Below are 17,103 nucleotides of genomic sequence, written 5' to 3'. Positions count from 1 at the left end.
GTTTTGGAAGAACCTTAATTGGACACAAGCATTTGTGTTCTGTACACTATCAACCAAGTCCAAAGAAAACTCTTTTGTAAACAAAACACCTACCTATTTTAATCACCAGCAAAATTTAAAGCACCTATGTACAGTTTTGTGAACAGCTGGGTGTGTATGTGAACAAAAGACTCAGTATGTTACATTTAGGATAGATGAAGCAGGAAAGCATTCAGATTCACTTGACCTTGACCTTAGAATTATAAAAATGTTGGTTGAACCAAGCTGCTCAAACCTCAAGGGAGTCTTCCCCTGGTTATGCAAAGCAATTGCAATGTAGCAAGTAGGAGATGCAGCTTTCTACTGAATGTCGCAGCTGGGAATTGACAACAAATGAATCACATGAATTCAAAGCACAACTGAGTGCCCATAACAGAGTTGTGCGAAGAGAAAGTTTTCTTACTATCATATTATGCTATTAACAGGTATTATGCAGTTGACTCAAAAGTTAAGTCTGAATATTTTAAGGCATTGTGTTTTTGCAGAGCAGGAAATTTTTACATAATAAAGAATTAGCATCATAGAACATGACAAAATGAATATTTCAGTGTTTTTTTAATAATGGGTTCAGTGAATCTTAGCTTAGACATGTTTTCTTGTGTTTTGACATTATCATTAGCATAATGTAATTCGTAGTCAGACATCTCCAGTCAACCAGACAACTCTGCCTGCACTTTGGCATCATAACAATACGAGCATTTCACAAGAAGGTCACTAGTTCAAACTTCCTTTTGACTAGTAAGCAAGTTCTATGTATTTTCTGTGTTTAAAAAATAGGGTTTCAATAAATCTGGAAATAAATCACTGATGGCTTAACTTTTGCATTGCTTTATGAAGAGAAAAAGTTCAAAATACGGTAGTTGCAGAAGACCTATTACTGAATACAAGTTAACAAAAAGCAGCACAGGGGGGAAAAAAAAAAAAATTCAAAACCTTTAGCAACTGCTCCTGCATTCAAAAGAAAGCAGAAGAAAAGACATAAATTAAAACAGGCACGGTATCTTAACATCTCAGTTGGAAAATTTCAAGTCAATATCAGATTCGCTGGTCTATCACATCCATTTTGGCTCATAATATGCTATCAAATCCCACACAAACAAATGAGTACATCATATGCTGTACTCATTGTTTTAAAAATGATACATTCATAAACTGCAGTGACTTATGTCATAGCGCACTTATTTTGTTCAAAATAAGTTCAAAATTCTTCTTAATTCATTTAGCTAATTATTCTATGGAAGTTTCAACACTTTTAGAAATGACATTATTTCTCTTAATAAACAGTTTAATTATGAAAGGAATATTATAAATATTTAAATAATTAAATAACCTCTAGCTAATGGAAAGCTAAGGGTTGCTGTCGGCTTTCTCAACACAGCAGGCAATTAGTAGGGTTGATAAAGTGGAAAGTGTGTATGTTTCCTCATTTATCCACAGTAAATGGAATACCAAGCCTCCTCATTTAGGGCTTACGCAAACACTTCTTTAAGCAATTTATAACTTGCACTGCATGACAAAATGCTGTTGTTTCTGAAATCTTTACAACCCATCTATTACAGACTAGTACACTACAATGCCTTATAGTCTTCGTAGTGGTCATTATGTAGACTAAAACTGCTACGAATACCACTTTGACAATTATTTGAGTGAACAGTCATGATTATTTCAGGACAACTCCTCTTAGGCAAACTCATTTAAACACTTTTTCAAGCAAACATAACAGTAGTCTCATGGTTCATACCTCCTGTAGCAATTTGTCTAATTTCTGCTGTAATTCAAGGAAGTATCGTGACGTGATGAGGCCCTGGTGGGATTTATCCAAACAATCTCGAGCCAGTTCTGTGATCTGATGGTGGGTAAAACTGAGCACTCCATCTGCCAGGGGAAGGACGTTCTCTGGAGAATGATTTGTTATAATGTCCTGAAGCCTCTCTTCCATCTGAGCTGTGGCCTATAGACAAATAGGTACACGATACATTAAATCAGATTTACATGAAACTAACAGCCTCAAAGCCTATTTCTGATTCTGCGACATTTCTGTACTGCCTAAGAAGTTACCTAGCTGGAATGCATGAAATGACTGAAGCAAAAAAGCAAGCAAACAGAAAGACAAAGTGACAGATGACACTTCCCCACATCACTAGTCCAGAAAAGCAACAGCCTTACTGTTCTACTACACAGATCCCCCCCTTTGTCTGCCACTGGTGTTTAACTGTGTATTAATCTTCTGATGATCACTAAACAGAACTAAAGGAACACCCATGACTGTAAAACTTTTAAGTCCAAGTCAAAATAATATTAAAAAAAAAAAAGAAAAAAAAAGAGAACTCATGGTGGTCTAGTTTGTTCTGCTAAAACTACAGATACTACAGATCACAATATCTTCCATTCATACAGGTTATACCACAAAAATATTTCACTGGGCAGAGTTTGAATGAACATTGACTGCTTAAGAGCACCACAGGCTCATAGGTCCTGCCAGATGTGTCTGCAGGTTGCTAGATGTGTCTGTTTTACAGAACCAACTGCCTGGTTCTCACAAAACCACAAAGTATTCTCACAAAGTATTTTTATTATTAAATCCCACACCTCTCAGTTCGTATCTTAAACACTGAAATGAGTGGGTCGTTCCACACTTCAGATTGCTGTTCAATCGCTCTGCAAACCCCGACAAATCTCTCTTCATATTTCTGTGAAGACACTTCTTCTATTTTTTAGGCACTTTTTGAAACAGTATCAGCTTTGCCTTATTTTATCTTCCAGGGGTCATCAAAATCCTAGAAGCAACTGAGAACGCAGTGCTCCGAGCTACACACCTGCACCTAGGAACTCATTTGTGTCTCACACCTCTGGACACGACAGCAACGTGTCCTCATTTGGTATCTCATAGTCAAACCCCCAGAACTGTGTACTGATCTTCACAATTAAAATAAGTATATAATGAGTGTTTGGGAAAAGGAATATATGACACTAAAGGAAGGAACTTACAGGTATATCAGCAGATGCTGCACAAGACTTGGCAACAGAAACTATTTTTGGTTTACTAATTCAGTGTTTATTTGCCCCAAGTACACACCACCTATTGAAATCCAATGTACCATTGGTTTCCCATCAGCAGAATATATTACCAGCATGATTCATTTCAAAACCAGTTCAGCAGCTTTGCCACATGAATGTCCAGTTCTCAGCAGGGACTGACTTTATTGTGATTTTATCTTTGTAATAAGAGGTTGGTGATGCTTTATGAAAGCCATTACAGGGTTGGATCATTAGTTCCCATAACAAAAACACCACTTACTTAAAACCTATGTAGCCTATCAATTTAGATACTGGGTATCTTAAATATAATTCATTACCTTTGGGAACCTTTCTTTGTAGACATGGTTCATCATAATTATTTCATTGTCGCAGCAGGCAGGAGAACGTCCAGGGCTGCAAGCAAAGCAAATTATCCCTTTAAATGTGTCTCAGCACGAACTACAATTAGTTATTGTATTTTTGTACTGTTTATTTGCAACAAAAAGTCAACACAGGCTTCACTGGAAAGGCACATTCTCTCATCAGTGGTACACTTGGTTCCTTTCTGCTATTTCTGACCAGGCCCTAAAGACTATTTCATGTGCTTGACTTCTAACTGCTAACTATGTTTTTTTTTTAGTTTGTAGTTACACTTCAGGATACAGGCAGTTTTGCAATGCTTGTGAACATCACCTTTTTCTCAGAAGGGCAAGAGAGATACATTTAACTGTTAATTATGGCTATACCTGCCCCTTTGAAGGTTACATAGAATCAAAACAGCAAGACCTGACCAAGAACTCTGTTAGCTGCAAGTGAGAAAGTTGAGAAACATTAGTCTTCTGTTTTTTAAACAAATCATTTCAAAAAAACAAAACAAAACAAAACAATCTATTTTCAATCTGACCAGCAGATAAAGGCAGCAACTTCTGACACATAATGCATATGTATGGCATGAGTTCCATCAGTGCTGGGGCACTGTGCCTGTAAGAAAAGCACAAGGCTTGCAAGAAAACAATTCATAAAAGGTACCCATGGCCTCGGCTAACCTACAAAACTGCTTTTTGCTATCACAAGCCTCACTGTCCATTATAAATTCCTTTGAAAAATCTCCATCTGATTTTCCTGGGTTGGTGTCACCGGCCCATTCAGTCTGGTCTAAAAGATGTGGAGTAGGAAAAAGACCCCACAAAGGGGATGCTATCCCTCTAGGAGTGACTTTCTCATAACATGTACATAGGGGTTTCTTGCATGAGCAGAAGAACTGGCTTTTGGCTTTCTAAAAGAGCAAAAATGAACACTAAAATTTGTCCCAAGATATCACAATGGTGGGTCCTTTAACTGATATGGACAATCTGTTATGGACATCCACAGGCAAATGCAGTGAGGACAAGGCAGGTACGTAATTTCATCACAGCACTTCTGCAGCACAATCCCCTTTCTGAAAATGCTTGGCTCTTGGGTTTTTTTCCCTGGAGCATTTTATACTTTCTGTGAAGTCAGATGGAAGATTTTAATTTTTTAAGTGTTAAAAGCATAACAGAAATTTAAAAAAATGAAACATGTGGCAATAAATACAATACAATTTCAATCTGTAATCTTCTAATGAAGAAACAGGATTTTTTTCTTAGTAATCGTTGTGCAGTTTCATGTAGGCAGCAACCACATTTATCACAATAGTCTACACAGATTTTAAAAGAATCAAAAAGCAGAGTTAAAGTATACTGCACTAAAAAAATCAATCCTTAAGATGTGTATACTTGTCAAACTGTTTTTAAACTTTTGAAAGGATCAATGTGACAATTAGAAATACAATACTTCCTTTTTTTTCCTTCCAGTTCTTGAAAACATATCCATAAAATTCATCTGCATTAAACTATTCTGACAGTTTAGAACTGATCTTGGACAAAACACTGCTATACAAACAGCCAAGTGAAATGCAGAGGCCTAGTCTTTGGGAAACAAGAAACTGAAGTTCATCTTGGTTAAAGAAAATAAATGACTGCATACCCCCCCGCCCGACCATTTGTCCTTTATCACATTTCTTTCCAGATAGTCCTAGGATATAAATACATTTTGAATTAGTTTTGCAAATAAAGACTTCATTCTGTGAACAGTTTGAACTCTGGAGGAGAACCAGTGCTACAGTCAGATCAATAATGACTAGCTCATCGAAACAATTCATGTGGGTTATTTGTCTTAACACCTAGCTTACAACATCAACCACTGAAATAATCTATGATCAAAACCAGGAGTGAGAATTTAAAAGGACAATTTGTTAATTGAGCCTCAGATGCATACTTCTTGTATTATACTTCAGCAATTTAAAAAATAGCGAATGCCCCCAATGTACAAAACCATGGTGCTCCAAAATATGTGAATTTAGAGCCAACTCCTATTTCCAGATAAACAAAAACTCACCTGAGACTTCGGGACCGAGGGCGCATTGCAGTTGTCCTGCACCTGTTATCACTGGCAATGCTCTCAGTGGTACAGAAATGTTTAGACAAAAAATGTAGTTCATCAGGTGTCGGTTGGTATGGTAACTGGTGTAGCTTCTCTTGGGATGAGCAGGATGACTACGAGAGCAGAACGGAAGAGAAGCTTCTATCAGAGTGCAAAAACATTTTCAAGACTATATTCAGTGCTCACGAATAGCGCCATTTAATTTAAAAATTCTGTTTTCTGTTTCCCATGCCTGACTACCAATTTAAAGAACAAAATAAACAGTGTCAACTTAATGAGCTAAACATAGAGTAAATATGAAAAAACCTAGTTCAGTCTCAGAAGAAACAGCCACTGCATTTCCAAAGTTTAAATTTCCTCTAAGGCAAATATGACATCTAATGTCAGTAACACACACGAATACATAAGAATAGTTAAAACAGGGTCTGCTGAAAATTAATTATTTGAGCAGGATAAGGATGATAACCATAGAGTACAACTTATTGCCACAACACACATTGTAAGTCTACATAATGAAGGTACTTCATTATCCGTATTTAAGACATTATTGATGCTTTTTAAAATAAAATGAAATATAATCTAAATTCTTGCTGAAAAAATTAATATGCTATTTTCTTATAAAACCCTGAACATTAAAAATTAAATGAAAGAACTTAATGCATTTATCAAGACAGGTTCTATGGCTGACAAAAGTGAAAAGGATTACACTCAAACACCATCCACTTCATATAAAACTGGAAGAAACAGACAGGTATGAAATTGGAAGTGCTACCACAATACCTAGCCTTGCAAAATTGCATGTATAAAGCTGCACATAAAGCAATGCAGATAATCATAGTATCATATTTTACTGTCTTTTATGTAGCGTGGCTAGCTACCTGAGCCACACTAAATGTTTGGAGGTAGAACTTTGAAACTACTTCCCCAAGCCTGGATTTGACGTCCTTGTAAAGAACATGCACATAGTTCCATGCATTAACAACCAGCCTTGCTAATCAGGACTGACAAGCATAGCCGGGGAAATGCTTTACTGCTTCTGGTACCAAAACTAGTTTCCAAGATAGCTCGTTCATAAATATCCTTATATGACTGCACAAAGCTGCTTGGTACCATGCAGACATACAGGACACCCAAGGCCCCTGCCTGGCTGCTCTTTTATTGGAGACCAACACAGTAAGAGCTGTTTTGCTATATCATCCCTAGTGAGGGAAATCAATAAACTTTTGTACTGGACAAATATTGCCCTACATTGCTAAGGTCAGCAGGTAACATCCAGGCTGGTAAGTACAGAAGCTAGACAGTCTTCACAATTTCCCGGCAACTTGTGTGGTAAGGGCTGAATATATCCTAACTCCTAGGAACTCAAGAAAAGATTACTTATCATACTAGATCTCATGAAGTCATCTCTTGAAAGCAAAAAAGAAAACCCACTGCTGGGAAAGTTTAACTCACACAGGACTGGTCTACGTGGGAAGGCTGCACACATCAGAACAAGTTAAAGTTAGCAAGATTGCATTATCTTGCTTTGCTGCAGGCTAAACAAGCACACCAAGAATTTACCACAGTTCACTCGATAGGTAGTAACTTGTCAAGTCACAGTAACTCATTTATGAAATTCAGCCTTAGAACATTACCATGCATAATTCAGCACACAGCATAGATAAGTTCTTTCTTATCTCACACTACGGCAGCTAGTTGCAGTTAACCTCATGGCGTATTTCCTACAGCCACGCTCCATAAAATAAAAGATAGCCTAGCACAGGGAAATTTCCCAATACAGATCATCACAGACAGCTATTTCCAAAAAATCAATCTCTACCTCTTCAGCTTCAAGGGATTCTGGGAAGATCAGGAGGACAATAACCTGTATCACACTTTTCCTCATACAAGGTGTCACAGAGTCTAGATCCAACAGGATTAATGTGAGAATCTTCCTTTCACTAACAACCCTCAGTTGTATCAGGACCATCACAGAGGCAGAGTGTGTTTTCTTGGTCTGGATTCTGATCTCTGTACAAATCCAAATTCTCATAGCAAAACTCTAAAAAAATTAGCTCTCCTGGCATTCTAGAACAGCTGCTCCAAAAATCATGTGAGATTTAACATATTTTTAATACACATGACCACAGTGCATCACGGCAATGCAAACTGTTCTTCCAACACAGAAAGGCAAATTTGCACCAATACCAGCTAATCATAGAATCATAGAATCGTTTAGGTTGGAAAAGACCTTTAAGATCATCCAGTCCAACCATTAACCTAACATTACCAAGTCCACACTAAACCATCAAGGGTAGACTAGACTAAACCATGTCCCATAGTGCCACATCTACCCATTTTTTGAATGCTTCCAGGGATGGTGACTCCACCACCTCTCTGGGCAGCCTGTTCCAATGCTTGAATGTAATGTAACCCCAAAGTCTCTTTCCTTATCTCCTTACCCTGTTTCTCCATCCAAATATGCTTCCAAGGATATAATCTGCTGGCAAAAATATGCAACTGAGTATTCTCTCACTTCATCATTTTTATAGGCTTGTTCTCCTTGAAGACATACAATCATCTCAACTGCATTACATAACTGGCAAGATCTGATCCAACTTTGCTAGAATATGACACACCAAGAGTTTCTTCTCAAATAATTTCAGCAGGAGATATTTTCATTTAATTTCAACTTTGTTGTGAGAACTCATCTATGTGCTACTTGCACCACTTCCAAAACCATAAGCTTCCATTAAATTGGTAATTCCATCAATCTCTTCACTTTCAATATCAAAAAAAGAAAAAACAGGCTAAAAAGAAATGGTGAACTACACTCACCTGAGCATAGTCGTGATTACCACAGACCCTTCTGCCCCTGCTTTGACTTTCAGTTGCTTGGAAAGATCAAAGTTGTGCTCTACAGCGGTGTGTAAAAACTGTTTCTGGTCTCCAGTTGATATATCTCTGGATTAATGTGAGTCTTATTTACCCAGCACTGAAAAGGGAGCGTTCTGTATGTACACTTAGGCTATTGTGTGTAAAGTGGTCTCTCATTGCCTCTAAGAATTTCTAAGAATGTGAAGGAGGAGGTTGCACAGTGCTAGCTGTTTCAGATTCTGAAAAAGTACATGAAACCAATTAGATGGGCACACTTCCAGTTTTCATTTTCTGATTCACATATATCATCCAGTGGGTAAAAAAAGAAAGGGAAAAGCATGTCTACCAAGAAGCAAAGAGACAGTGGCTAGATTTAAAATTCAGAAGTTGTCCCAGTGCTTTTGTAGGACTCAGCAGCAGTAGAGGATTCCTGGGGGGGGGAAAAAACCCTAACCATAAGAAATATATGGCATGAATTCTCTACTGCTGGTTTCTTCCACAAAATTCAAACTTATTTATTGGAAAAACAGGTTTCTTTCCACAAGTCAGAAAATGTTTGCTCAGTGCTAGGGAAGACATCTATTTTAATCTTTATATGATGTGGTCTAGTCAGGAAATATGAAGGGAGAACTCAACAACAGTCTATTATGGAAGTTAATATATTAATATGTTCATAATGGCCATAAATGACAGTGCTGTATTTATTCATAAGAAATGCAAAAATGATGTAAAACTGCTCCACATTCCAGCATGCATAGAGTACTTGTAAACTTAAGTGGGAAAGAAGTATATGAACTAAAATTACTATTTTAAAATTGAAGAAGTCAAAGAAAAAGCATATAAGTACGGACTGAAAATTAAAACTGTGTTTTGATAAGTTTCTGACACAGCTTTTCATTTCCTTTCTAGCACAAGCCTGTTTCTTATAACAATGATGGGGTTGCTATGGCAATTACTTATTATCTGACATAACCTCCTTTACGTCAATATATTTTAAGTGAAGAGCACAGCATATTTGATGTAGTTCCAACGAGAGGTGTACAAACATGCACTATGGAAAGTGGTTAGGGAATTAATCTGAAACCAAGCAATTTGCTTGGCAAAAGTAAGATCTACACAGGAAGGAAAGCAGAGGTCAAAAATCAGTGCTGCTGAGGAACAGTTCTTTAGATACATGAAATCCCTCAACCTGGTTCAAAGTCAGCAAGAATTGACTTGACTTTCCAGAAGCCTTTGTGGACAAAAGTAGTTGTTTATAACATGAAATGGTCACTTTTCATCAGTGTATAGGACGTAGAACTCAACTATTTCACAAGAGAATCAGAACACACCCAGGGGAAGAAAAAGCTTACTGAAACTGTAAAAGAAACTTTTTTAAAAAATCAGGTATCAGGTGTCCAGTAATATGTAACATGCATAAAACAGTACTTTTGTTAATGATAAAACCCTAAAGGTAAAAAACAAAGCTAAAGATACAAAACAATTTTTGAAGAGTCATAGTTGGATCTACAAGGACCAAGCCCTTTACTGCAGAAGATGTAATGTAACTGTCAAAATGCCTACTATTTCCTATTTCCAAAGCAGGTTTCCTCCACAGCTCTATCTCCCCAGTCTCTCAGGTGTGACTATCACAACAGACAGCTCAGTTCCAGGTTGCAACATGACCCAGTACTTCGTCTCCAGTACAAAGATGTGCAAGATGTGCAAAAGTACAGATTCATACTTCTCCCACTGCCTAGGTCCTAAGTACTGAAGCAGGATCTCATGCACTGCCATGGTGCACATCACGAGTCAGATGGTACACACCTGGCAGGGGGGCTGATACAAGATCACATCATAAGGATTGCTCTAGCAGGCAAAAATTAACAAATTAGACCCATATTTATCCTATTATGTATCCCAAAGGATTCTTCTATTCTAATTACAGCCATCTAAAATGGTAAATATCTAAACTATTATCATGCACTAACATCTCACTAGTGCCAAAGAAAAAAGAGAGACAAATGCATGAATCATCCCATCTTAAGATTATCAGTCTAACCTAGGATGGATGAATCATGTCATAGAGTGGTTTCTTTTTCTTTTTGTCATCAATGCAGCCTCACTTAAGGCTTGATATCTAACTACCATATGGTTAAAATAAGGCAGTATGTCTCCCCTCCTACTGCCCCACAGATCAGAAGAGGGCAGTTAAATGCTACTCACTGCCAGAAAATATCTTTAAGAAAGCACACATTGCCTAAAGTTTTCTTCTATTTCAGTGAAATAAAGCAGTTTCGTATCCCATATTAATTCAAAGTCTGTCAACAGTAACAAAACCTACGCTGCCTTCTCCTAAGAGAAGTAAGCTACATTTGAGAAGATATGGCATGTTAACAGAAAACCATCAACACAGCTAAGTGGATACTTACAGAAACAGTTGAGCTGGGTGTATTTGTACCATAGCCAGAAGAAGGGAGAGAAGCCAAAGACCAGCGGCGACCATCAGTCCTGTTGTGAAACCAAGGTTAGTGAAATGAACACTGCAGTATCCTCATACAGAAACATCTGTGGAAGTATTACTGTGTAAAACTGCATTCCAAAAGCATGATACAAACAGGGTTTTTAATAAAGAGTAAGCTTTCACAGGGGACCACAATAAACAAGCATTCAACAAGGATGACTTAGGCTTACAGATTTTTTTTTTTTGTAGTGTGTTTTTCTAGTTAAAAATCTATGAGATGAAACAACCAGAAAGTGAATGAACAGCTCCACAGAATTGGTGTCTCACTAATACACACAGAAATGGACCACAAGGAGTCTTCACAACTCTCAGGTCCATCAGATGAAAATTAATAAGAAGCAAATTAAAAACTTGTGAACAAATGCAAACCACAATGCTCTGAACCACAGAATAACCGCCACAGTCTGTTTAAAATACAAGGGTAGCGTGACATTAAGTGACATCAATATAGGCTACCAGCAAACTAGCAGACTAATGTCAACTGCAAAGAATGATTAGGTAAAACCAAACTTGTTAAAAGTTAGATATATAAATCAGGAAAAACAATTTTGCAGCAAAAATCATGCTCACTCAGAATAAAAAAAAAATCATAAGCAAATCCAATTTCTGTTCTTTACTGCTTGAGGTGAGCTACACACAGACAACATGGAAACTGAATGTTCAAACTGACAAACCAAAAAACAACTATGGGAGCTGTGTTTGGATTTTTGAGGAGGTAACATTTACCTGTCATTTCGGTGCCCATGACTGGAGTACAATTGTATCAAATATGTTAAAAAAAGCAAAATAATACATAAATAATAAAACAGGACAAGTTTTTATTAACAAACAGTATGATAGTGGGGGAAAGGAGAAAGAAGAATTGCAGCTCTGTTTTACAGCTAGTACAAATATCATCTCTGAAGTCTGATTTACACAAGAAGTATAATTCCATAAAGGAGAACTGAAGTCATGCCAAATCAGGAACCTTACACCTCTTGATGCAACTTCCTTACCCTTCAAGCTAACTGTCTAAAAAGCCCCTTGCTTCTCTCCATTTTAATGCCTTATTTCCTATTCTCATTTAGCCATCCACAAGCTACAACCCAAGTCTCTGGGACTTTGAATCATACAGTGTGAGAAAAGAAACTACAGCACATAATCAGTGTTAAAATATAAAGAGAACACATGCTAGAGGGACTGCTGACTGTATCAAAGACTGAACTCTGCAAAAAAATTCCTCCTCCTCCATAATTTTGTTTTTAATTCATTAATTCTCCTCCCTTCTTGCCTTCCCTCAGGTATGTATGAGATGCCTCTAGATGAATGAACAATTCCAAAAGAAGTTTTCTCTTCATTTTGGCTCAGCTGTGCAAGCTAAATATGTTCACAGGTGAAAGAACAAGAACTTGGAAGGTATTTAAACATGGGTGAGACCCATGTATTCTGCAGCTGTGAGACAAGAAAGTACTTCCTTATTGAATAACTCATATTGAATAGGGATCCTCCATCACATAGCAATTCTCACACAGAAGGGCCATCAAGGGTGGGGATGGGATATCACGGAAAGTTGTTTGGGAAGTAAAGGTGGGAGAATAGGAGACATCCATAAGGGAAGAAGGGAAAAAAGAGTAGCAAGCCCCTACAGCATTTTTCCCTGGACTCCCATACACCACTTGTCCCTGCCCTACAGTGCGCTCCTACCCACTTCCTAGCAGCTCTGGAAAGCAGGATCTGTCACCTACCCATGGGCTTCTAGATGCTAGACTTGTACGTACCAGCAGAAGGGGCCTAAGCCATGGCTACCAGAGGCACAAGCTATTCCTGGGCATTGATCACCCCACCAGATGTGGGCAGAGGAAGGTGACACTCCTGCTCGCTGCCGAGGGACCTGGGGAAGGCTGCCTCCAGCCTGGCACACCAGCTAGCAGCATGGAGAGGGCCACCTTCCCGCTGCAGCTCCCTTTGTTGCCACCACTGCCTGGCGTGGCCAGCAGCTGATGGGAAACAGTATGCTGGGAAGCCCTCCTTTCCCACAGCAGGCTTCCAAACCATTTCCTTTGCTTTTCCCTCCCTTCCTCACACTTCCGCAGCTTTTTGGTATCCCCACTGACTGCGGGGCCAGTGGACAGAAAAGGAATATCCATTCACCTATATGACCTTGCCTCTGCTCCTTCAACTTGCTCTATCACACACACACACATGCTGTCCTTCCCTTCCTTTGTATTGTCATTAAATTTATAAAATTAACAGAAAAGGCATAAAGTCAGAAGTCTGAGAACTGCTCTCATTAACCACAGGTCATTTTACTACCAAAATGCATCCTATCACAGGTTATATGAAGACAACCGCAACACACATACCAAATTCATCAGAAAATTTTACATTAACACTGTTTTAAACTTGTGTCATCGAGCATTTTCACTATAAACATAGAACAAAATCTGTTTCCGTAGAAAATTACTCTAAAGAAGTTTCTTGAATCCCATTGAAGCAGTGAAATATTTTGAAATCACAGAAACTTCTTGTGTTAGCATTCCTTTAATTAAAGAATTTATTTAGAGCCCATTACAGGGCTCTAAAAATGGTCAAAATCCAAATGAAAGACTGGTAAACAAACTCATTTTTTCCTCCTGAATTTTAAGGTTTGCAGAAACATAAGGATTTAAACTTTCTGCTGATTATGGGGAAAACTACTTCCTGCCCACTGTATTTCTAAGTAATGCTTGGTCTTTCACATCTGCTTTTTCCATTATAAGCTATTTCTGGATTTAGTGAATCTTTCTAAAAATATGCTCACAAATGTACTCTATGAAGAGATAGCTCTTTTTTTAAAGAGACTATAAAGAGGAAGTAGATTGATTCAAAAGAAATACTCAACTTTCTTAAGGTGTTGATTAAAAAAGTGACATCATATGCTATTAGAAAGATTGGCAAGATCTATTGTCACAGATGAATTGGACTCAGATCAGAGGAATACACAAGTAAAGTTTTCTCCCCTTTGCAGCTTTTGAAGAGAGTTAAGCCATTTCAGTGCACTTACTTTTGAAAGCTTGTGTGTGCTACTTTACTGAACTCCCAAAATAAAGGAAGCAAAACTACAGCGGCAAGTGCTGCCTCATCGCAAATGCAACTTACATGCCTGGCACTACTTAATGGCAAAAAAAGCCACAGCATTCCAATTTCATTTTTTGTGTATATACTCTTGGGTCAACATATAAACTCTGCCTACCCTCCCAGGCTTAGAGTTAATGAACATATTTGAGGTAGGCTGACAATGTGTTAAGTGATAGGGAACCACACTTGCACGAACAGGCAGTCTCCCATGACGTGCTATCAACTTTGGTTATGGTTCATTTAATAATAATTTACTTCATAGATCACTTCAAATTCACTTTAGACCTTCAAAAATTCTACTAGCATTAATTAATCCTCATAACACTCCTATGACAGAGCTGACTGTCTCAGTGGTACAGACAGTGAAACATGTCAAGGTCAGGTACTAAAGGTATGGTGACAGTATTGCCGCTGCCAGTAAAATCAGGCCCGGAACTCAGGACCTCTATAATAGTGCTTTTATAAGCGATGCAGTTCTTACATTGCTTTTTTAAAATAAATTAAAAAAAAAAAAAAAAGAAAACCTAGATGTAGCTTAACATCTCCCCATCTCTCAAATGGATGAGATTTTTTTAATTAAGTCATTAATTTTATTTTTTTTTTTTAAATCAAAAAGCTATGATTGCACTGTATCAATCATCCAGTACAACTTTGTTGCAACTGAGGTTTAGGAGAGTTTACATAAGCAAGATACCACTTGTCATTCTAAGTGATAGATTTGACACATGCATTTGCAATCATCTTTTAATATCTGGGTCCAACAACATTTTCTCTATGCAAAATGCATGCTGCATACTACAAACAACCTCTTACCTTCGTGCAAAAGAAAAGTGGGCTGAGGCACTGGGAGAGAAATTCCTAGGGCTATCTTGAGGACTGTTTCCTGTTGGGGGGGATACATAAAAAAATAATTATTAGGGGTGAACGAAAAAGACTCACTAAAAAACATTCAGACATAATAATCCAAGCATTTCCAGGCAGGTAAGAAACTGATTTCAGAATTTCTTCCCTCAAAGTCTCTGAGAAAATAAACTTGAAATAGAATCTTATTTCAACTTATGTTTCATTCATATCTGATTTTTAGTTATTGGATTTTATAACTCATAGAAAACCCTCTATTTAGCCTTTTGAGAATTCTCAAAATAATTTGAGAATTAAAGTTTAAAAAAAAACCAGTAAATTAGATTGAAAGAAAAGTATGTTAATGTCAGAAACAAGGTGGGTTTTTTAAATCACACAAAACATTTGAAAGATAGAAAAATCACGATCAGCATGATGTAGCCCTTACACAAAGTCTCTACAGCACTTCCACAACAGCTTTATTGTGATTTTTCATTGTTCTTTTTTTTTTTTTTCCTAGCTCCAAAACAAACGAGCAGACAAAACACAGGGAATGAAATTTTTTTCCTTAGTTCTGTTAGACCGAGGCATGGAAAGGCGACCACCCTCTGTGATGAGAAGCAGCAACTGCACATTGCAAACAGGTTGTAACTGTAGGGTCTGTTACTTCTTGATATTAAAGCACCCGACCTCCTGCTGACCAGGACGAGTGCAGAAAAAAGGCAGCTGCTGAGAGCTGCTCCTGCCACCTCTGCACCTCAGCACCTACAACTAGAGGAGACACACAGTATCTGAAGAAGAAATAAAGATGACCCCTGGAAAAAAACCCAAAACACAAAACCACACCAAAAGCTAAAAGGATTTTATTTAAAGTAGCACTGGCATACATCTAAAAGTCAATCTTTCCTTAAACAGGGAACAGACTGCCACAACAATATGTTAAAGAAAAGTAATGTATTTGTTGTAGCATTTTGGTTTTGGACATAAATGAGACTGCAGCATTAAGCAACAGATAAAAAGGAAGCTCCTACGTACCCAGTTAGAATCAACATTTAATTTTTGAGAAGAAAATTACTACCTACATGTGAAAAGGCCAGTACAATAGAGTGCATCCTTAAAAGGACTTCAAGTGGCCTTGATTTCCACACAAATTTTTGAATTAACATTGCATTTATCATAGCGATGTCCTTAACAGATGCCATTAATTATATATGAGAAAGCATAATCATGGAGCCATTAGGTAGGAAACACAGAGAACACCCACCTCCCCGCCTTTTTTTGGCTAGAAGCAGATGCAAGATGCTTTTTGAGCTGTGCTTAAATCACATCTTTGCAGCTGCTCTTCCCATGGCCCCGAGAGACAAGGATTCAACTCTCACTGGCCAATACCTCCAACTTTCTTTTGCCCATTTATCTACCGTGGCTGAATTATGTCCTTCTGACATTCCCTCCTCCCCCCTCAAGACCCTAGCTCCTTCATTACCCTTCAGACACTTCTGAGGGCCTTAATAATTTCAAGGTGGCAAGGATTTTTGTTCCCTAAGGGGCAAGGGGAGAAGCAGAGGGAAGCTGAAGCCACACATGTGGCACAGATTTCAATCTTTATTTGGGGACCAACACAATTTATTCTTGTCCTGCATGAACTGCAAACACCGAATTACTGAGAGCAACAGTTCATTTAATTTAACAGCTAACTGGATTTTTTTTTGCTGCTACCAGAGCTTATTTAATAAAGATAAGCTAAAAAAAAATTGTAACACTGTGCGGATAAAACATGGTCACAAACTTGAGCTACTGCACTAGAAAAAAATTGTTGTAATTTGGAGTGTGTTGTGGACTTGGATAGAAGGAAAAAAAGGACAAAGCAGCTACCTTAAACTCTGGCAGAAAAGCAGAAGCTTAATGCAGTGAGATGTAAACAGCTTTTGACAGGAAATAATTTGACAAACCAGCATATGGGGGTTTGTAAACAAATTCCTTTCCTCTGACAGCTGTTTTAAAGTTATATATGGATATATACACGTATTTAACACACACCAAGGACATGCCTAACTGTCCATCAGTTAGTCAGAACATATATGTAAACTTCACATAGAAGCAAAAACCACGGTGGAAGAATGAAGTAATTTTATAGCTATTGCAGTGGATTTGAGGAGACACAATGCTGCAAATGACCTCTCTAGAATCAACAAAGACCACTTCCTCATGGACAAAACCTGAAGAATTCCAAGAACTCAGGAAGAGCATCAGATCCTGTAATTAGGAAAATCAGTTTGCAAGCACTATTT

General features: G+C 37.8%; 1 protein-coding gene across 1 annotated transcript in view; it reads right to left on the bottom strand.

Annotated features, from left to right (window-relative positions):
- The window catches only part of MAST4 (microtubule associated serine/threonine kinase family member 4), a 312,006-nt gene that overhangs the window by 49,318 nt on the left and 245,585 nt on the right, over window positions 1-17,103 (bottom strand). Inside the window, exons 7-12 of the mRNA XM_075727088.1 lie at window positions 14,789-14,858; window positions 11,606-11,626; window positions 10,788-10,866; window positions 5,476-5,633; window positions 3,396-3,471; window positions 1,781-1,990 (exon numbers count right to left, since the gene is read on the bottom strand). Coding sequence (XP_075583203.1) covers window positions 1,781-1,990; window positions 3,396-3,471; window positions 5,476-5,633; window positions 10,788-10,866; window positions 11,606-11,626; window positions 14,789-14,858 — 614 coding nt within the window. The remainder of the gene's footprint in view (window positions 1-1,780; window positions 1,991-3,395; window positions 3,472-5,475; window positions 5,634-10,787; window positions 10,867-11,605; window positions 11,627-14,788; window positions 14,859-17,103) is intronic.

Source organism: Pelecanus crispus, chromosome Z (assembly GCF_030463565.1).
Source record: "Pelecanus crispus isolate bPelCri1 chromosome Z, bPelCri1.pri, whole genome shotgun sequence".
In the NCBI taxonomy this organism is placed as follows: domain Eukaryota; kingdom Metazoa; phylum Chordata; class Aves; order Pelecaniformes; family Pelecanidae; genus Pelecanus; species Pelecanus crispus.
The sequence above is the reverse complement of the archived record's forward strand: the minus strand, read 5'-3'. Positions and strand labels throughout refer to the sequence as shown.